At 37.8% G+C, this 23,790-nt stretch overlaps 1 protein-coding gene and 1 long non-coding RNA gene across 2 annotated transcripts in view; one reads left to right on the forward strand and one right to left on the reverse strand.

Moving 5' to 3' along the window:
• The first annotated feature begins 1,968 nt into the window (after window positions 1-1,968).
• LOC100642584 overlaps window positions 1,969-23,790 on the forward strand; it is a 48,522-nt gene continuing 26,700 nt past the window's right edge. Inside the window, exon 1 of the mRNA XM_003400534.4 lies at window positions 1,969-3,692. Coding sequence (XP_003400582.1) covers window positions 3,590-3,692 — 103 coding nt within the window. The 5' untranslated portion in view covers window positions 1,969-3,589. The remainder of the gene's footprint in view (window positions 3,693-23,790) is intronic.
• LOC125386272 overlaps window positions 18,159-23,790 on the reverse strand; it is a 336,686-nt gene continuing 331,054 nt past the window's right edge. The window contains exon 4 of the long non-coding RNA XR_007226269.1: window positions 18,159-19,175. This is a non-coding gene — a long non-coding RNA (uncharacterized LOC125386272). The remainder of the gene's footprint in view (window positions 19,176-23,790) is intronic.

Raw genomic sequence — 23,790 nt, forward strand, 5'->3', positions numbered from 1 at the left:
TTACATCGTAAACGCATTTCCAATTTCCCAACTTTCTATTAGAATTCAATATTTGCAACGTCAAGTTGACGTATGTTTACGTCCATTCCTTATCTAGCTTCACCAATAAAGCGAGGGTGATCAGGGTGTGACTCAGCTCCTTCCTCCCATCGATATCCGGTGTTCCGTGTCGTTTTGCACGTAATTAGACGGAACTTCAATGGGGCCCGTTCGCAGGTAGCCCGCGCGAGCCAACGAGTGAAAGTGTGTCACCGTATTTTTCGTTTTTCACGTGTTACTCGCAGACGGTGGTCTTGAGACGTTTTGACGTCATGCGTTCCCGCCGATAGCCATTTCCGCGGGCCATTCACTTGACGTCCAAGTACACTTCGCTTTAACAAGATCCAGATAGAAGCCTACCGGGTAGAGATGTATAATATTTATCCAACGTGAAGAACGATGAAGTTGTAGGTACGGGAATAATGCTCGTTCGAAAAATAGGAAAACGTACGTGTCCGATCAAATGGAAACGAGAAGATTAGACAGAGGGTTATTACCAAAGAGTGAATTATGATCGTAAAAGAAATTATGGTTTGAAAATAAACTGCCACGAGTCACATTTTAACCATTGAGATCACGAGCTCGGAGTAAGAACGAAAATTCGTGGGTTTACTCGCTCGAGAGATAGAGAAGAATACGTGTTCGATCGAATAGAAATAAGAAGATCAAACGTAGGTTTACTAAAGGGGTGAATTGTGGTTCTAATGGTTTAAATACGAACTTGCACGAGTGAAAATTCATGATCTTATTGACGTCCTTTCAACAAAAGTTCGTGGTTTTACTCGTTTGAAAAATAGAACAGAGTAGGTGCTCATTCGAATGGAAATAAGAAGATTAAATGTAGGTATACTAAGGGGGTGAATCGTGACTCTAATGGTGTAAGAATAAACTTCCAAGAGCCAAATTTCAGCTCTCTAACTATCACGACTTTATCACTATTGTTTCACCAAAAACGCGTCAATGGTTTCATTATCTCGTATCATTATCGACGCGCCCGATAAGAATGACGTTTCGTCATTCGCAAACTAAACCAATCCAAAGTTTCTGGACCATTAATATTTTCTTTTCGCCATTCATATTACCAGTATCGTAGATCTTAGCATACGATATGAAGGATGGAAGAAGTTGAAGATTAGTACATTACATCTATTCCCCAAGGATTTCAGAAACATATCGAAAATGTACAGTTTGTTTGAAAAATAACAGGATTGTCAATATATGTATTTTAATCACGGCGGATGTTTATGCATACTATGAAATTACGATTCAAATAAATATGTACGAAATGCACAAATAATACGCAAAGATTTACACGGCACTTAAAGTACTCATTATAATATTTAAAGGACGAAACAAATCTCGTTCCTTTAGTTTTGTTCATAAAAATGTAAATTTGCCTACATGCACGTAGCTTACTCATCATACTTGTAAAAATCGTTCTTTTATTCAACATCGACACAACTCTAGAAATGGCCAACGTATGAATTGATTTCGGATTTTAATAATATTATTCCTTTTCGCCTTTCATATTTCAAAAGTCGTAGATATCGACTAATCCCATAAATCCATACATTTTTCAGGAAACTCCTTCCAATAAACAGACTCGTGCAAGTGAAGAAATTCCTTCAGAAATTCGATGCTACGTGTATAATTGGACACGTATTTCACAAGTAACATCGAGAAACTTGCAAAAGACAGAGTCGATGATCGAATTCAAAGAGACTCGTTTAACAATCTCATACATGTTATCGTATTATCGCATGAGTGAAAGAGGAAAGTTGAAAAATTAGCGTGCCACTCCTATCCTCGAGGGATGAGTGTAAACAGAACGAAGAACGACAGAGGGTTGATTCTGAAAGGGGGAGAAAGAGAAACCAAGGATGGCGATGGAAGGGGAACACGAGGCAGTCGAGCTCGATGCACTCGGCCGTCTATTTAGTCGTTGGTCGTGCGCGCGCCATGCTGGATCGACAACGATCGTTTTTACGTTGCTATTGCGACCAAATGTGTCCGTGTTTTCCTCATCGACGCGTTAATTAAACAGCCTCCTGGCTCGTGAACGATCGTTGACAACGCCGGGGGGTTGGGGGGGAAACTCGGTGAGAAAATCGGATTAATCAGACCATATATTCCTCCGTTTTTGCAACTACGTACAGAACATTGCGACTGTGATGGAAATCGTGAGTGTCGTTGAAACTAGCCTCGATTCGATGGAAACGTACGTAACTGGTTGTCAAGCGAAAAACCTAGTGTTGTGAAACGAAGACTGTTCTACGAAATATCGTCGCAACAAGGAATTATTATACTAAAGTATACGCGTATATATTAGTAAAATTTCGGTGCCAGTTGAGTCCAAGGTTTCTGCGTTCAACTGTACTGAAACTGTGAAGAAGTTTGTATTTAAGCTATAATTAAGATTCGTGGAATTAAAAAGTCAGCAATTGGCCCGAACTAAAATCGGAGATTGTAAAATTATATTTGAATCGAAGCTTCTGTTATCAAGAAGACGGTGAACCAAAGTTGTAGACCTTTAAAATCGAAGATTTAAATTAAAGCGTTTAAAAAGTCGGCGAACCAAAGGCGAGTCGTTCATCTTAAAATTGAGGATTCTGAAATTAAATCACAATCAACGTTTCTGTTATTGAAAGATCCGCGGGCCGAAAGAGTTGACCTTAAAACTGAAGGCTCCATCAAGCAACTAGAGTACAGTTTTCGGAGTTGAGAAACCAGCAGACCGAGGGAGTTGACCGGCGATACTTGTTAACTCGGTTTCGAAGGCGAACGCGCCGGCTTGATAAGCGTTATCTGGCTGCAATAATTGCAGGCTGTGTATTACGGTCGGCCATTGTCGTCGAACGTGGAGGCTCCGTTGAGGCGAAAGCTGCTGACCGCGTGTGTCAACAGGTGATACGATCGCGAGAGACAAAAGGTCGAGAGAGTGGGACATTATCAATCGAACAGCAGTTTGAATGAAAGGGAAAGAGTGCGTAGCGAGCTCACATGAAACGAGAGAATAGAATCAAAAAGAGGCTGAATCGATCGTACAGTGCGTTGTAGCGTTTGGTCACGCGATAAGGTGAAGCTTCGCGTGCGCCGCGAGAAACTAGATAGAGTGATAAGGCCGAAAGAGAGTGGAAAAGGAGTCTGGCGCCTCGTTCCTCGCTAAAGTGACACGTCGCCTTGGCCAATAAAACGACAGACGGTCTAAACTGAACGGAATCGGCAGCTGCTCTCCCGGTGTGCGCCTCGTACGTTGGCCCCGTCCGCTTTAATTTCAGATCCAGTCAGACCTAGCATTAAATCCTCGGGCGAGTATCCAGTGAAAAAAGTGATCAGCAGATAACAAGAATCTTTTTTTGAGGCCTTTCAATTGCTTTTCCTCTTTTTTTATTTCGGCTCGTTTGAGAAAAAGGAAGTTGGTGTTGTTCCTTTTTTTTTTTCTTTTATCTTGGATATACGAGTTAATAGTGAAACGAAGATCGAAAATATCGTGGACGATGACTGGACGAAACTGATCGAAAGGGGAGAAAGAAACAGAGGATTCGTCAAGATGATGATGGCACCGCAGGTCGTGGGTGTCTTGTTGAAGAAACCGGGACAACAGAACCACCCACGTTTTCCACCGTTGGACCCACAGGAAACGAAAATCAGAGGTTAGTTTCTTCGTAACGGATCTGCTTTGTATCTTATCTAGTCTCGACTGTGTTTAATTAATAATATCAAGGAAGTCCTGCGCGATAAACGAGTTTCGCCTTGAGAATAAACGTTTTTAGGGATCGTTGAACTCCTCTAGGTTGAAGATTTCGCGTGGAATTTAATTATTGGAGATACGAGGCAAGCGTGTTCGGTTGAGTTTAAATTGGTTTGAATGTGACTCTAATGGCGTTAGTTGGGCTGGAAGTAGTTGTTTACCAGTCGATTGGATGCGCGAAGACGTAAACTCACCATTCACCACCGGCCTTCTATGCTCGATCCTCATTATATTATCGATGTTATGATTCATTGGGCTGTGTTGTTACAACATTCATCTTATCGGGTCATAACTCGAGGCGCTGTTTCGAATGAAAGTGAATGTTCAACCGTTCCCTGAAACACGCGGGTTTCGCTCATCGGATCTATCGATTTTCTGGATAAACCTCATATCGAAAGAAACCCGGTGTTTTACGTATCTCGCTGATTAATAGCTTACGGGAATGATTTAGCGTGATATTCTGACGATTTATCATGCGATAACGGTGAAATACGTTTATTAGCAGTTTTAACGCTCTGAATCTGTATATTGGTTTTGAAAAATTGCTTATCTTGCACTAGAAACTCTTGTATTTACAGATAATATTGTTTATGTATCTTGTGATTATCAAATGCTTGGTTTATTATTTTCCTATCGTGAATGATTTGTTACGTGTAATCCGTTACATAATCAGTTACATAAATATAATTAATATCGTGCAAAATATGATATGCCATTTTTAATGTCCATAACAAATCAGCTGAATGATATGAATTGTCGCATTTGGATCTTCAAACGATTCCAAGTGAATCCAATTCAGAGAAGCAAGATTTTAATCAACAATAAAAAGATTAATATTCATGAATCTTTTCAAAATAACGTGGAAACGCCGTGACGAAAGTAGAAAGATCTTAAACAACAATAAAAGGGATAATATTCATGAATATTTCCCAAATAACGTAGGAACGTCATTACAAAAGAAAAAAGATTTTAATCAACGACAGATAGGTTAATATTCATGAATGTTATCCAAATAATATATAAAAGTCGTGACGAAAAGAAAAAGATTTCAATCGTAATTAAAATGATTAACAATCGCGAATTCTTTTCAAATAACGAGGAAACGTGGCAGAAGAAGAAAGATTTTAAACAATATCAAAATATTTAACATTCAGGAAACCTTTTTACGTAACATAGAAACGTCGTGACGTAGAAAAATTTCAACTAATATTGAAGTGTTAGTATTTGCGAATTTTCAAATAACGTAGAAACGCCACGTGGAAAGTAAGAAGATCTCGACCAACGTCAAAAGGAATGATATTAATGTTTACCACTTCTTTACGTTTAATATTGCAATTAATATTCACGAATTCTTCTCAAATAACATGGCAACGTCATGTCGAAAGAGGAAACATTTTAATCGACATTGGGAAGATTAACATTTAGAAATTCTTTTCAAATAACGTAGAAACGTCACGAAGAGAGTAGAAAAATCCCAACTAACGTTAAAAGGATTAATATTCGCGAAATCATTTCAAATATCGCGAAAATGCCGTAACTGGAGAAGAAAGATTTCAGCCCACGTTAAAAGAATTAATACTCCGCGAACCTTTTGCAAATATGTAACATAGAAATATCGCACTGAATATAAAGGAAGAACGCTAGCCGTTCACCAAGCGCCGCCATTCCTTCACTTGTCTTAGCATAATAAAAAAAGCGTATCACGAAATTCTTGCGGTCCCCGGGGCGACTAGTATGGTCGGCTTTTTCCGCAACGGAAACTCGCAACCTCTCACGATTCGATTGACAATTCGTGCTCCGTAATCCGGTATCTGGGCTACCGTGGTAACGGGATACTTTTACGCGGTTATCCACTCTGGGGAACATGAAAACTGGCTGTCTAGCGTCGGCTTCCACTACGAGAAGCTTCTCGTTCCTTTTTCTCCGCATACGAGCTCTACGATCCGAGGGATCGTAGCCCTGACACCGTCCATGATTTAATGTCAGGGTTGACGACACTCGAGGAAATTTCACCGGCTTCGATGACAGAATTTATACGAACCTTTAATCACCATGGATCGATCGAGGTCGAACGAAATTCTGGAAACTCTTCGTCTCCTCAACGGATTTTCTTCGTTTTTAAATACATTCCGTGTAAAAATACGACTGAATTTCATTTTGCGGCACACCAAGTTTCTGATCTGTTTTAGTAACATATGGTAGGTAGTTTATGACGAGTAGGATCCGAATGTGGTTATTTCAGTAGTTAGGCACAGGTATGTGAAAGTTTAGAACAGATGTTCCGGATGAAATTTATGTTGAATTTTATTCTATTCTTTTCGTCCTATCATTTTAATTCTATAAATACATGCGCATGTATAACACGCATTATTAATCAAATTGCATTTGCTAGTCGTAATTCCACTTTTCGCAACGATTTCCAGTTAATCTTGTTTATAGGTAGATGACAAATAATGTAGTATCTGTTTTGTAACGTTTTATCTAATCTATATCATCCGATTTCAAATACCAATCACGATATGTGGCTTAATGAACGATATCCCGAGTTCTAAAAGATATCACTTGAAAAAATCAGTAAGAATACCTGGAAAGTTCTCCGTTGGGTATCGCGTAGGTTCAGGGTTGAGATAAAAGTGGGAGGATCGCGCGAAAGCTTGTTGCGCCGTGTGGTTAATTGTGACTGACAAGTGGAGTACCTAAATTCCATCGTTTACGGCAGGTCAAGAAACAGTAAAAGGAAAGCAGGTGAGTCTATCAACGTATCCGTACTGGTTTTGACGCCGCCACACTGAATTTCTACCTGCCTTCCTCCCCCTGTACGACCAATTATCGAACACCCTTTCTCTTCTAACGGAAACTTCTCCAATTTTTAACTCCTTACTTGTTGTATTTACAAATGATGTTCTGACTTTTCGAAATGAAACGTGTCAAATAGCACTGTTCACGGAAACGAATTTATAATAAATGTGTAATATTAGTTTCTATGGAGGCAAATCTCAAGCTTCAGGACCATATAATACTCATCAAAAGAAGTAAAAATCTTTTAATAAACGTGGGTCCACATATCATTATAATTATTCGATACCTTCAGCGGTGAATTATTTATTTACGAAGAGCGAAGAGAGATTATTTATTTACTTACGAATGATAAGGAAACATCAGCTGGTCATGCACAATTTTCTACGCAATGATGTGGCTAACAGTTCCTTCTTGGAATGTTATCCTTCGATAACTTGCGTTGGGATTATCGTCAGTTTTTTGTAAAACTTTTTTTGAACTAACTGAAATCTAAAAATTCGACCTGCTTCCCATGTTCCACAATTTAGAAAATTACCCTTCAATATTGAATCTCTTAATCGTTGACATATGGCAGTGAACGAATTTATGATCGGCTGTCTGCAGTGCAAAAAACATTATTCACGCAATAAAAAGATTCTTCTCTTATGGTATTACAGGCTCATCTCGGAAATGTTTTATAAAACCAATGACATATGGAGACATATTTATCAAGACTTTTGCTTCTGACGAGTACCACATGGTCCTCGACTTTGGCTGCAACTCTTCGAAGCATCCCGTGTATCCCAATAACTTTTGTAGCATTACCGTTACAAAAAGATAGTGGTTTCAATTTTTTACTTTCACAAAGAATACTTTTCCCGGCAGCGTCGACTTTTCTCCGGACATGATCGACCCAATAAATTCGGCACTTAATCGTGCAGAAACGGAGTTAATCGAAGGGAAAGTTTCTTTATACGCGAATGCGAGATGCTAGGGCATTACGTTACGCTAATTTTCCAAATTCTCGATGAATTTTCGAGCCGACCAGGTTCGAACGAACCGTGTATAGATGTTGCAGAAGGGGAGTTTGAATCCCTTGCATTTCACTTTTCGAAGCATCTTCAGTTCCTCTCTTCGGTTCCCCTCGAAAGATTTTTCGCGAAACGCGAGTCCTGACATAAAAGAGCGTTCTTTGTGGTGCAGAGGGGCTTTGCAGTTCTTGTAAATAGCCAATGGGTCCCCTTAAAGAACCCCACGGAACTCGCACGAGTGTCCGCAAATGGTGACACACGTTTCACACTTCGAGGTCCGCGTGTGCGAGCCGGGAAACAGGATCTCCGGATTTTTTAGGCTGTACGCAAGTGGCTGTTGCCTTGCCGTAAATAAATTGTCGCTCATGAAATATCCGACCAATGGTCGAGGTGAAATAAATTTGCAACTCAATGACACGGCCTCCACGATAACGTCCACGTTGACAAGAGACACGACTGGGACGTTTCTCCTCGAATTTCGCGATACTTTCGGACGTGTATGCTTCGGTATGATGGTTCAATTTCTTATCGACCTTGAATTCGAAAGACGAAACTCTTCTCCTTCGAGTTTGATAAATTTAAGGATTTTTTTGAAAATCTCATCGTGTGATATGACCGTGAAATAACTTTTGACTTTCAACACGTTGTGTAAATGTACAAATGTAGGAAACTTAAGTGTGTTTTTATTCACGATTATACTTTCTTATCTATCTCGAATTCGAGATGCTGTTCCTTCGAATCTGATAATTTTCACGATCTTCAAATTCTATTCATCGTTTCGGACCATTTATAACAACGTTTAAGAACTTTTGACTGTCGTTACGTTTTATATGACAGATATTACAGGAAACATACGTATGTTTCCTTTTTAGGATAATATTATAATCTTGTGAGAAGATTTATGTTCTTAATAAATCTTACGAATTTTTGTTAGTTTCAGTCTTCTGACTATGCCAGTGTAGCATTTAGTTAACGAAAAATTTATGTGAGATTTAACTATCGTATTGTGCATCTTCGTGACTCATGTAATTTCTTCCTGTTCAGGGAAGATGTTTAATGCCTTACGAATTTCCTCACTTCTGACGCATCAGAACGGATCTATAATATGATCGCGCGAATTATTTTACCAAGCAAAATTCCCACTTTTTTATATACCTTTGGCTGCTATTCTTTAAAGTTGGATCATATAGATTTGAAAGCATATTCATTATAAATAGAAATGTTAAATAGTATTGCTATTAATAGTATAATAGTAGTTTTAGATTAATAGTAGAATATAAATAGTGTGAGAATGATATGAAATGAGTCTTCTTAAATATCCTTTGTCTGAAGGAAGAGTCGAATATGTCATTTAAGGAAGTCAGAATTGGTATTTGCGAGTAGAATGTACTGTATCGTAATTCCCGTTGCGTCGCGAGGACGCCAGCTTGTGCACGCTATTGAAATTTAGGTCACAGCGTCGAATTAAGCACGGTTCACAAGTGCCATTGACGAAAACCCGCTACGACCAGGGATTAAGATGTATACACGAAGATAATGTTTAATCCCCATTCGTCGAGTTTCTTCGAATGTCCGCGAATCCTTTCATGAACTCAATTCTATCCTCCTGTGAGAAGTTTGCCCCGGCTGATACGTTTATGAGAATTAATTCCTTAAGCTTCTCTTGTTGAAGGAAAATGGAGGACCTTTATTGAACAAGAAACCATTGGGAAGTCCTTTAACGACAAACAGAAAGAAAGATGTACCACGTTTTCTACTATTCAAACGTCATGATATATAATAATTAAAATTCATAACAAAAACTTCCTCCACACTTGTCATTTTTGTTCGATACATTTCCATTGTTTTATTGGTATATTCATCATATTACACAATTGCCACGAGTACATCCGTTCTTGCAGTAGCTCATTAAAATATTGCAATGTTTTCTAGAAATCTTTTATGGATATTAAACAACATTGATAATGTAATGAGACTCGACTATTATACTGATAAAGCTCGACACAAGTTTGATAAAAGTTATCTGAGATAGAAAAGTATATGAAGCTACGAGAAACGTATTTAATTGAACCAGGAAATTACGGATTCTTGATAAATGATTTTATAGAATCAGTCAATTTTCATTCGACATGTTTCATTCATCGTGAGACAAAATATAGATAATTTTTGATAATATTAATTCCAGCGTATTGCGAGTCTTCTGACAACTGGAGTACGTCATTATCTAAAAAGTCAGGAAAACGAAGGTTGTTCTTGTTACGAGCTCCTCTATTTTCCTAATAAAATTTTATTCGTGACGTACAATGTCATCAAAAGGTAATTGCACATATAACCTTATTTCTCAGGGAAGCATTTTCTTATCCGGTTCTACATTTTATTGTCATTCCATATCAAGGTATTACCAATGATATAAAATTTAACATACTGGGTCCTAAATTAAGTAACAAATTAAGCAACAAATAGAATGGTCTTTTGTAGCCATTGCAAATGAACGCGGGTGTAAATAAAAAGGACACGGAGGTGATCGTGCAAATGACATGGCGAACGATGCGAAGAGGATCGACTGCAAATCGCGAGGAACGACACCGTGACTTAGGTTCGTCGATCGAATCGAATCTCGGCCACGAAAGACGCGCGTTCTGCCTTTCACTAAATGCTCGACCGTCTTCTTTTACACGTATTCGGGATTCAAATAGTCGACCCGGTCGTGCCATTTACCATTCGAGGTTCTCTATATCATTGCGCTGTCCGTAGAGCGCTCCTCATTGTGCGTAACCAAACACACGTCCCGCGAGGAGAACAATGAGATTAAACTTGGACTGATTTATTCGCTGAAGGAAGAGTAAAATTATCTCTCGTGTAATATTTCATTTTATACTCTTAATCTGGCTGCGATCTTGGAATTTTTATATTTAAATCTTGTTCTTATGTCGACAAACGAAAAATTGCGTTCAATCTTGAGATATTTGTTAACGTTGGAAAAATAGAATTGGTTGAAAATGAGCGAAAGAATGCGGCGTTAAATTGCAAACGTGGGTCGTTCGTGTGTCTGGCGATCTTTCAATAAATAATCTAAAGATAGTCTAAAGAAAATTTTAAAAAATTCCTATGAAGTGTTCGAAAATACTAAGTTAAAAGTATCGTCAATTTTTTGAAAAACAATTGAAATACATTATGTGGTAAACAGTATGAAATAAAGCACATAAATAAAAATTCATATTTACACGCCAAGGCTTAAATAAGGTAGTATAATATAGTTAAAGGTATAGCTTAAAATTTTCTCCTCGAATAGTAGAAACTGCGGTGATATTCAAATTGAACCATGTGAACAGCGCTTAAACGCGCGGCGCAGATTGAAAATGTTTGTAAAGTCGTGGAAAACGGGGGCAGAGGAAGTGGAACGATTCCTCTTGCGGTGTTATTCGTAGGTAAACAGGTGTTTCAGAGGAACGTGGGCGCCGCTATGGTGGGCGATTTCAATAATTCACTTTCATCTGCTTCCGAGCTTGCCTAAAGAAAGGAGAACGATGCCTGATTTTAGAAATACACGTACATACAAAAATCTCGAATTTCTACAATTTTTAAAGAACTTTATTTTCCTTTTAAATCTTAAAATATATATATTTTTTAATTTATGGGTTTTATTTCAATCCTATTTCACTAACTGTGTTCACAGAAATATAAATTTGCATAAAAATTCGTAACCTACTCATCACGCTAATGTACAAAGATATATGTCACAAAATATGAACATTGAATGTTTGTGGCATCGTGGTATTGCAAAATTTATTTCTTTCGTTTGAAAATATACAACACAGTACATAAAAATTGAAAGGATGATTTTATATAATATGAAAGTGTATTGCAATGTTTTCTCTGTTTTGATATATTCGTTCTCGAGCAAAGTACTGCAAAGCTCTTTCCTCGTTGCTTCATTAATATTAAAGCAGCGGTTAGATTGGAAGATCGCTCCAGTTACGAGAGAATAATTAAAACAGCAGGCGTGGCGAAGTTGATCTCCTTCGGTTACCCGACTTAGCGAGGTTTGCAAGTGATCATTTTCGATAATCGTCGATCACTCGGTAAAGCAATCGATCGAGGCTCGACGAGTCTTGCAGCGTAGAATTGACGTCTTCCGTGATTTCTCGCGCAAAGAACACGCCAACGAACAGAAAAACATTCGTTTCTCCGAAGAAATGCCGTTCGACTAGTAGCCATCCATCTATCGATCATATATCGATCGCGGATCGCGTCGAGAAGCTGAGGAATCGTTCCGGTGAAAACTAGACGTGACCGTTTTTTCATTTCACGACGATCTCTCGCCGCATCGATATCACAATTAGCCGACGAGAGGATTTAATAATATTCACTTTCTAATTCCAGAGTTCGTGATTGCACCGAACTTGCTCGGTCACGACTTAACATTTTCGAGTGAGCCCCATTATCGATCGTTTTCGGGTTCTCCAATTGCTCTACATTCCTCTGCTAGGCATAGATAAAATACGTTTTTCACAAAATAGCTGTAAAATGATTGCAAGAATATGAAACAATTAACCTTTGAACGAACAAATGTTTCGAATGAAGGAATATTCCCGAATTGCAAATTTTTCGCAGACCTGGAAGAAGTAATTAAAAAGATCTCACTACTTCGAGAATTTTATTCTGAAAATCGTAATATTACTTTCTCCACAAATTAAGAGAAGCAAAACTTAGAAAAGTAAAATTATAATTTTTCTACGTCACAAGACTGCAGAGGATAATTTCAAAAATATTTTACAGCATATTCTGAAGAACAAATAAAAAGATCTGTCCCATTGTGCTGTAATATTTTCTTCCAAGTTCGTTGCACAATGATGTTTTCCCGATGAATTAAAAAAAAGAACAAAAATTAGATGATTAGACCGATCGAACTTGCAACGACATATACAAAACCGAGCGGTTCGACAAACCCGTATACTATTTGCGATAAGGCTAATCTAAATGGATTTTACATAAGCAGAGCTCGTTGAAGCGGAGAAGAACTACTTACGTACATATGTATACGCGATCTCTCGAACAGAAATAGTAGCACAATGAAGAGCCGGCGGTTATACGCAGAACTGTATATTATCTCGTTGTTCCGTGCTTCTTATCACAACCTCGGATGATAAAGCATCCGGAATTATTCAACGTTCAACGTACGCCTTGCTGGACCGTGTTCCCTTCGCGTAGTTGATGAGTCTCGACAAAAGCGTCTACAAACAACTGTTTCGAATTACATATGGATACGCTCCAAACTAAAACTGCCGCGTTATTGAAAATAAAACGAAGCTCGTATCATAAAAAACTTTGTAATACGAGAATTATGAAAATCAACAGCAGCGATCGTTCAAGAAACAATCCAGAAATCATCATCGTTATCGTTTATCTAAAAAATATAATTCAGATGATCGCTCTGTTAGAACATGGAACGTCGATATTTTTTTGTCGGCGAACGATTTTCTCCGATAGTATCGGCGAGTTGTTCCGTCGACCCCTTTAAGCCGGATTTCTACGAGGTTGTATCGCATAGAACCGGGTTCTGGCCGCCCGGATTCGCAACCAGTCCTGCGAGGGAAAAGCGGTTGTGAAAATGTCTCGGTGCGAGTCGTGCGGCTAGATCTACGTGATCCAGGATCTATGATCGTGGCGCACGCCGCGATCGTGCGCGCGTTCACCGACTGGATCGCGTAGCCTCTTCCGAGTCGAATTATTATTTTCTCGATGAAACGCGTGCCACAAAGCAAGATGCACCTTCGTCTGGTACACTTTCACTATTCCAGCTGTTCCAAGAAGTTTGCTCCCTGTACCATTTTTTCTTTTTCTTCCTTTTTTCCTTTCTTTTTTTTTTTTTTTTTTGTTGCATAATTTTAGAATTACGCCACTGCATCGAGAACTTTGATACAATTCGATGAATTACGTCAACAGGTTTGAAACTATATCGCTGGTCGAGAAAGGCACGCAAATCCATGCAAATTTAGAGACGAGGGAACTTATATGCAAAAATACATAAAGTTGAATTCTTATAAAAGCTATTGCCTTCTTGTAATCGATTCAAACTGTTATTTACAGAATTTTATTTACAGAACATTTAATGCATTTAAATATTCAGTGTGTTTGATTTTACTGTATAATAAAAAGAAATTATACGGTAGAAAATAGTAGATTTTATCGAAAAAATATAGAATTTATTGAATTTTATTTTCATTATGGATAATCGTTGTATAATTCTGGATAGAAAGCCAAACTGAATAATATTATGCAGGAATTTTTATTTATTATATTTATTAATAGTGCTAACTTCCAGCTTGTAATTTCATTAGTATGTAATACTAATTCGATCATGTAAGAGGATCCACGTCCGCGTTCATATCATCCGATCGTATCTGAATGAAGCTACAGAGAGGAATTGAGCAACTCGTTCTCCACGATTTACCAATGTATTCGATGAAATTGCAAATTCCCATTACGTGTTAACTAGGTTGAAATCGTCGAAGGAATTCGATACGAAATACTAGTAATGTTTCTGCCTGTTTATCTATTACATAATTGCAGAATGAATATCAGAACACTGGGTATTCATGACGCTGTAGAATTTCTGTAGAATCGAGGAGGCAAGTCGAGAATCGGAAAGCTCGTTAATTCCATTGACACCGACTATGTAGGATGGCTGAATTTCACCAGCCGCGATTCTTACTCCAACCGGCTTGGATATCATATTTTACTGCGATCAGTTTTGCCTGGGAACGGACGGGACGCTATGGGACTTTCTAAAAAATGATTTGCATGAGGTAAAAATATTCCGTACGACGACACACGCGAGACTCGTTAGGTTGTCAAAACTGTGCGCGACGTCCTGGATAGGAAATTAAATCAGGAAGTGGAGAAGAAAAGATAAAAGAAGTATTGGCAGGGAAAGATCGTTTCATAAAATTGAATCGACAATAAGAAATAGGAACAAGGAAGCAGAACGTATTACTTTTATGGAGAAATGAATTCGATGACTGGGAAGTAGAAAATGAGAATCTAATTGCGTGAAGTGGCAAGCCATCGAAATTGAAACCATAAAACTTGGATTCTAATACTTATACGGTAGTATGTTCATAATAGTCTGTCTATAAAGTAATGAGAATACTAATATATTAATTCATACACCGAGTATATTTGCAAAAATTGCTCTTTCTATATAAAATATACGCTTCTTCAAGATATATACGATGCTAAAAATGGTCAACTAATAAATGAATAAATGTACAAGTTTATATATACTTGTTATATTTACTTGTATGGTAGCAACATACTTAGCCACAAGTCTTTTATTGCAGTTTTGTGTCATAAAAATTATGCTTATAGAATTATGCTTATACTATATCAGTATAATGGATAATCAAGTATATTACATATTACAAGTATATTTTAATATCTATTGATGGTTAAGAGAAATAAATTCTATAAAGTAGAACAAAGCTTTTGGACAACTTCTGTTCCGATCATCCATGATTAATCAAGTAACTTTCGCCTGACAGATGTCATTTTTTCCCCGCAATATCCAGACGAGCTTTTTCCAATATACACGTTCTGCGACTTTTCCCCACGACATGAGGCATCCGCATGACTTTTTGCCGGCGCACGTGTTTCTCCGGTCCACGAATTAATTAATGTCTCAAGTGGGTGTAATTAGACGCCCTCGCGCGTCTGTTGCCGCAGCAAGAAAATGCGGAGAGAAGAGACAGAGGGAGAGAAAGAGAAAATAAAGACTTTGCTCGCGTCGCGTGGAACGATGGCCCCGGCGGAAAGAGAAAGCAGCAACGCGTTTGAATAGAAAACTATCTCGTTGAAATCCCTCGGTTTAGCATTTTCTGCCAATGTTTTACCTTCGATCATGAAAGTAATAGTCACACGATAAACCCTACTGTTCTTCTCTCACTCTCTCCTCACCATTGTATCCCTTCAGATATCTTCTTCTCAAATTTTCAAATACTTTATCCACGAAAATAAATTTAGAAAATAAATGTGATCGTCCAAATATAACATAAATACTGCATAACTATGCTGCAATAATTCTAAAATATATTTATACCTGATATACATATTATTTGAAAAGTCCAAAAACATTTGGAGGAAAAACAGTAATGAGTACTAAAAGTAACGTAATTCGTAGTATAAAGGCTGAAAACAACTGAAAGGAACTGCTTCGACAAACGGAGTGTAGTTCATCGAGCAAACAAACTCTATGTCCATTAATTTCTTTCCCTAGTTTCGTTCCGAAGGCGACCGCAGTTCTAAACTTTCTCACCCAATAGCCAATGCTTCATTGAGCTCGCTAATTCAGAGGAAAAACTTTCTTCTCTGCTCCGAAAAGAACGCGAAATTGTTAAGTGGACTGTACTACGACAGGCCCCTGTACACGATAGCGCGGCTAGTGTCCATTAATTTCTGTGACGGGCTGGTTTTGATCCATTAAAGGCTACGCAGCAAAATAATGCGTAAAAGTTGCATAAACGCGACGTTATTTATCGTTTATTGACATTGTTTACCCATACAAGGATCACTAGAAATAGTTATATAATAATTTGTCCCAACTAAAATTTAAAAGTCTAGATGCGAGGGGAAATAGTATCAAATACAGATACATATTACACAGATCCTTGAATTTATGATATAAAAGTCAAATAAATTGTAAATTATAGAATGTAAATGTAAAATGTAAACATTGTCTAAAAGAAAATTGAAAACGAATCGTATCAATGCAATATTGGTTCTTTATGGGTCAAATTCCACTTTACACCGGAATTTCTCACCAATCGTCTGGATCAATCGTCGGACTGAGGATGAAGGGATCGAAAGACACGTCGTGATTAATCTGATCCGCGGTTAATCAAGTTCCACGAGGAATTCCAGCTCTGTCGCGGCTTCTGTCCGAGCTGACTGTACTTCATCACGATTGGGTTAACTATGTAGATGGGAAACATCTTGCATAGTGGGGCGTTGGTTCAATAATGATAGAGCAGACGCGATAACGGGAACGAAACGGACAAGCTGACGAGGCGCGACGAGCGATGTGGAATTTTCGGCTGCGTTAGCTTCGCTTCTCAGCTGATGGGGATAATGCGTGGACAGGAAATGGCTCTCTCCCTTTTTTCTTCTTTCCGACTGCTTGTGCGTCACAGATAAACCCGATTAACAGGGAGAGAAGGGAATTAGGGAATTGACGTAAGAGAAGAATCTTCGTGCTAGAAATTCCTCAAAATTGTCACTGACAGATATTAACTACTCGTTAATTCTAATTCATTCTTCGAGTCATTTTCAACCCAGTTGTATTTTGCTATCTCTAACAAGCTTCTCGAGCTTGAAGAAACATTGTAGTAATTGTTATGGCTTTTCCTACTAATGTTTTTATTTGAAATGTTAATACGACATTAAACTTTTGGTGCGTTAAAATGAGAGCATTACTTGGACCATTAACATTGTCTGGATCATTCCATCATGAGGAATTTTTACCGGTATAAAGTTAAAAGTTAGCAAAGAAAGGTCAATTTCAAATAGATAATTGAATTGAATTGGTCGAGGTATCAGTACAGTGCAATTAAGCTAATGAATTAGACGGTATAGTGCATTAAAATACAGGAAATTCATAATAAAAGATGATAATACCATTGCACAATTTAGGTTAGAAAGCTTTCACAAGTTTCCATTCCTGAACCAACGCAAAAAATTCGAGACACTCGTGATTGAAATATATTTGTAGGAGAATCAACTACGATAATTTTCTTTGTAGGATAATGAGAAATTTATATATCTTCAAAATATCTAAGCACGTGTTTCTCCGGTTTTAAAAGAGTGTTAAAACCTGTATTTGCATGAGAAAAGGTTTGAAATATCGATAGAAAGGAAGAAATTCTAACGTTGACACGACACGATTCCCTCGCAACCTATACTACATAACATTGTTGTATTGACCACATCTAGCGTTGACCATTTCCAAAGGAAACAACCTCGAAAAGCGTGCCAACTCAGTAGGCAGCTAAAGATCAATAGGAAAATCATCTACGGTCGAAGGACGAGTCAGCTGTTCGTTGACTGATTCGTTTTATGTATATAGTAAATAGTGAACAAGCATGGAACTTCCGTGCCTGCTGAGAGATTTAAAACGAACCGAAAATATGCTTATATCGTGGCTTACGAAAGCATTTGAAGCTTCACCATAGAAAACATTTATATCCATATTGTACGAGTTGTATAAAACATTTTGATATTTTATTAGTACTGTAATGAGACACGGCTGTTATGACTATATCGGTCAAATTTGAAACAAATATGAAATATACGTAGCAATTGTAAGATATTTATGTATTTCAAACTTGTATTTAGTAAAACATTAGTATACTACATTAATAGGCATCTTAAGCATATAATAAGTGTTAAAGATAACTGCGTTGAATATTGCGGTTTATGAATATTATAAATTTATATTGATATAGCAAATACAGTTAATAAAGTTATATCAATATAACAGACAATTCACTTAACGCCTAGTTCAAACGTTTTCTGTGCTAATTTTCTATTATTATTTTCAGATTTGTTTCAAGCTTCACCAGTGTGATAATGATAGTCACCTTTCATAACAGTGTTAATGAAATTTCAAAACGTTTCGTATTACACACATAATACATTCATGAAAGATGTATCAACAAGTGTTTCAATATTTTCTTGAGCCTGTGAGTATGTACACAATAGTTTAACTGGCAATGAGGTAAGATACGAAGAGCTATGACAGACTTTAAGAAGAGAAAGAGAAGTTAGATTGCCTCGAGGGAAATGAGTAGAGATGATGAATTGGAAGGGATGCCAAAGATCGTGAGGAAAAAAGTGTACACATATTAGATAAAAGAGTGTGTATGGTGTGGAAAAAAGAAGACGGAGATAGGTCAGGACGTTGCACCGATTGCTGTGACCCAGTGGTCGCTTATGGATGCCTCGTGTTGTCTTCCTATCTCTGCTTCTTCCACTATTCCTTCCGACACTGATGATACTGCCTCTGCGACCTTCGAACACCACTTTGGACCAATTTTTCCTTGTCGTCACTATTTTATTTTATTTTACTGTTTTTCCTAGCATCGTATTGGAATACAAGAACACAGAACGCTTTAAGTATAGTCGACGCGTGATTCATTTATATGACAGATTGAAAATCAGAATGATGTAAGTCCATTGTTACATATGACACGATGTTCTATTTTCATTATTATAAAAAAACCTCGATACTTCTGTTTCTTAAAGTTAAACATCGATTGACTAGTTAAACGAATAATTCTTTCACGGATTATAAAATACTGCTTGTTTTTCTCGTTACCCGAGCTGTTTATGACTCATATTTATCCGATTTATAAGTAATAACGACGACACAAAGGTGATTAGGGAATATTCGAGTACGTAGGTTTGCGGTTACCGTGGCGACAGATCGTGATATAGAAACTCACAGTGATATCGTTTTCTTTCGTTTGATCGATACTCTTCGGCTCAGGCATGGCCCCAAGGTCAGCTCTCGTAGAGGTGAACTGGAACACAGACCGTAAAACAGATTCTTTTAACGCGATACATAGTTATTTGAATTTGAATCGAAGCCTAAGCTTCACCACATTAAAATTCAATCTCGAACTTTGCATAGAATAATCAAACTTGCATATCACGCGACAGACCGTTAGTCTGTAATGCAATGTAAGAGTGAGAAAATACAATCTTCTATATATCCCGCAAGAGACAATATCAAAAACGAGAAAATGATGCGGATAACTCTAGCACTGTGTTATTTGAATCAGCGAGGTGGTATTATATAAGAACCAACAAAATATACAAGTAACTTCCGTAAATAAGATAACGTATACAAGCTACTGGATTATAATTACGACTGAGAATATTAACTAGGTGAACAAACTTCTTTCTTCTCGAGGAGTAGAAATTATTTCCTCCTAGGAAACCGGCCATCAAGCTGTCAATGTACACGATATATTTCACCGTTTATCACATCGCTGCTAACAAGTTAAATAATCTGTTTTCAAATATAGATCGTTCAAAAGTTGTTCAACCAAATTTTCCAAATTACTCGGCATGACTGGAATAACCTCATGGTACCCTGTTATAGACAATTCAACTGATGAAGAATGTACGTTTTAACCTTAATAACTGTGCAAATTGGCTGCTTTAAAATGCATTTTTACCGGGAGCGCGATAGACCGTGTTACAGAGAATTCCTCGAGAGGAGAACAGCGAGGAACAATTAGATTCCTAACAACAATGCCAGGTTAATAATTCCATTTTTATGATTAATGATAGACTGACCGATGCTCGCGGAGCTGTATAACCATTTCACATGGTCTTTTTCTTCTGTTTCCATTCACGATTCTCGTTCGTCCCACCGAGAGTGCACGTGCTCGTTATTTCAGCAAGGCTGCGCGTACTTCGAATCCACCGCTACACTTTTTGTGGGTTAACTAGCCAGGCATTCCGCTATGTTGAAAGATAAGTGGAACAACCATACGAACCCATGCAAGATAGTAAGCCTTGTAATTCCTGCGCGTTACGCGCACGAGCGTAGCGCCTTCTTTTCCGCGTTGCCTACCTCCTTTATTCCCTACTTCGTTTATAGATTTTTTACCAATTTTTCTTTATACTTTTTATCGTGTCTTCTATTAGGATTTTGTAATTTCCACTTCTTTCTATGACTGACAGTTACAATAGTCTTTGTTCGCTTTACGACAAAATGAGATTTAATAAGATTATTCTCAGCTCACAAGTCTGTTATTTACAGTCATCAGTTGTTTACAAAACCATCGGAAACAGTATTTCTACTGCTAATAAATTAACGAACAAAAGCTTCTTTCACAGGCTAAGAAGAATTCGAACTTTGGACGGGTTAATAAATAAATGTGATTTATTTGATTAAAAGTAGCTATTTATAAAATATACGAAAATTTTCGCGCATGTTGCATGTATTTGTTTCTTACTTCATTAACGATTTCTTAAATCATTTCTAAATCTCAAATTTTCCTGTCTCTCGTCTTCTTCGCTTCTAACAAATGAACACGATTTGTCTTAAAGAGAATAACCCTTTTACATAAGATGAACGAATTTTGTGAATGACTGTATACCTCACATCTATTATACTTCTTGCATTCATCAACGAGATTTCATCATTCTGCAATCTCAAATTTTCTTCAATCCTCCGTCTCGATTATCTTCGTCACTAATTCTTCCTACCTACTCTCCGTGCCTTTCACCGCCATTTTATAACTTTATAATCTCCTCTCAGTTAGAACTAAAGAAATTATATACATTCTCCTCTGAATTATATACATTGAATCACAACATATTTACGACCTACTGATTCGCTAGATCTCCCAAGATTCAACGTTGAAAATCTCACTTCCGCGAATCTCGTAGGTTTTTTTTGTTTCATTAACTGGAAGAAAATCGCCAGTTAATCGCGCGTAGACAGGCAAAAGAAAAAGGAGCGATGCACGTGGAAGGGAACGACGGTTAACAGCGATCGGCCGAGTTGGCGTTTCTAGTCGGATGGACACGCTCGAAGGGATCCGGGCGAACTTACAGGAGCCGTGGCGGAATAATTGCCGACTTGGACGCGTTGGATCGACGTGATTGCACGATTGCATGCCGCTTTCCTTTTGCACGTTACGCCCCTGGTTTTGTCGCAACGCTCTGCGGGCGGCGTCTTTTGCTACATGCTCCTTGCTATTTCCAATCGCGATTCGGATTTCAATTTTTCTAACGTCTCCCGAAATTAGGGTACGCCGTTTTAACATAGGGCGAGGCTATTCAACACACGCCACTTTTGAAGAACGTTAGTCGACGATTGCAATGGTTTGCATTTCCTCGATTGAACCCTCGAAGAATTACTTTAGGGTTAAACGACATCGTTAGAAGCAACAGTTCGTCCCAACAATGGACGCAGCTTTAATTAGATTCCTGGAGTTTCTGCTGACTCAAGAGTACAGACTCGATCGAAGAGGGAACAATTACATCAATAATGATGGTGACTGGAAGTTGTAGATGAGTTCCTGGCACACTTCACTGAACTCTGACGATCCTATATTTATGGGCCACTAGTTGAACTTCGAACACACAGTGGCGTATAAAGGAACGTTGAGAGTTGATACGTTATGAATTTTAGTAATTTTTATAACAATGGCAATTTGTTCACCATATTTATAACAGACATTTATCTTATATATCATCATCTGCTGTATATATTATATTTGTGTTAAATAAATATCCATTTTGTAAAATTATAGTGTTTCTCTACGCCTCTTATTTTATAAACTTTCTTTTCTTCCTCACTGTATACATACGCGATTTTCAACTAATGTACCGCATGAATTTTTCAAACATGCGATACGTGACTATTTAGTCGGGGTCACTGACCTCTTCTTCTTTATATTGTCGAATAAAAACAATAATAGCCGTCCAGTCCAGTGTGAATGGCCTATCTTGAACCAGATACAATATGCTTTTCTCTGTGTTGCAGAATTTTATTAATTAGTTCATGTGACAAGTGACACAATTAGTTATGTAACAAGTTGCTCTACAGACTATTTAAAGTATCAAAGTGGATTTACTCGATCAAGAGATTATTCTCTCTGGAAAAGAAATTTCAAAGAAGTAGATAAGAGAGGAAAAATATAGAAGGAGGGTTGTAGAGAAGATCTGTCAACGATTCTCACAGGATCCGCTCAGGCATCCTGGTGATGACGTCAAACAGTGTCTGCAAGAGTAACACGAGTGACACGAGCACACACGTGCATCGTGCAGCAGATTTTTTGACGAGAGACAGAGAAAGGGAGACCAGTTTTGCGCTATGCGTAATTCTGGTTCTCGAAAAGAAACAGCGAACAGGATGGAACTTCCGATGCTGACTACTTATTTTGACAGCGGGCGAGAGGTGAGAAACTGACAGCTGGTAAATAAAATGGCCAAGACAAAAAGACGTCTTAGACTAAAGGGTGTCTTATTGTATTGACTTAAGAAACTGAAAATTTACTAAAATAAGATAACAAGAATGTGTGACATTGTGAAAAGTCCCAAGACAACAATTCAGAGATTTGTATCGAGATATTTCAAGTTGGACAAAAGCATTCGAGTTAAGAGCTTCGTATTGTATTCTGTACTTAAGAATCTGAAAACGGACTGAAATAAGATGACAAGAATATCTTGCGTGAGATATACCGAAGCAACATTTTACAGATCTATATTGAAGAATTTTAAGCTATAATTTACAAAATTTATGGCTGAGAGATTCATACCAAAAATTTAAGACATTACTAGTTCTATTATTTTCTAATATAAAGGAATACCTAACAACATGACAAGCTTCGAAACCACATTTTGGATATCTGTACAGAGACATTTTAAGATACACAGAGCAGGAAGGTGAAAAAGAAACTAGGAAGTCACCGTGGGCGTGCATAGATTTGCTACTGAAACCCTTAGGGATATTTTACTGAAAGCATAAGCAGACTTCCGCGCAATTATTCGATCCGGTGTTATAAAAAGAAAAAAAGAAATGGAGAAAGGGCTGACAGAACCTTGTCGAATCATCAAAACGTGGCTCATTCTCTCGCAGGGCGAAACTTAAGCAACAGCTGGCAACATACCGGGTCGTCACGTGACAATTATTATAGGGGCACCGTGTAGTTTGGATTACGGGGATCAATCCGTGTACACACACACGCCCGTACATAGATACGTCGGAGAAAAGCGTTTTTTTCGTCCAGACGAAAATATTCGACGGATCTGGGTTATCTACTGTTGCAACAGCTGTGCCTTGCTTGTTCTGGATAGAGGCCAGACACTATGAAAATTATTCTGATGGACCTCTTGAAACCCAAACTTTAATGTTTATTGGCAGAAATACCATGGAGGAACGCACGACGGATAGGTTGTGGACGTTTGTGTATTTGTGAGAAATTTGGAATTCAATCAATTCAGAATCGTTACTAAAGTTGTCTTTCTATTTGGTTTTGAAACTACACGCGTGTTTGTTCGTCTTCTTCGATCGTCAAAATATTGCTCATCGCAATAATAAACGACATTTCGTACGTACGAACCTAGTAATTCCTAAATCGTTTATTCTGAATTATCTGATCGAACTATTTCTTT

Source organism: Bombus terrestris, chromosome 14 (genome assembly GCF_910591885.1).
Source record: "Bombus terrestris chromosome 14, iyBomTerr1.2, whole genome shotgun sequence".
In the NCBI taxonomy this organism is placed as follows: Eukaryota; Metazoa; Arthropoda; class Insecta; order Hymenoptera; family Apidae; genus Bombus; species Bombus terrestris.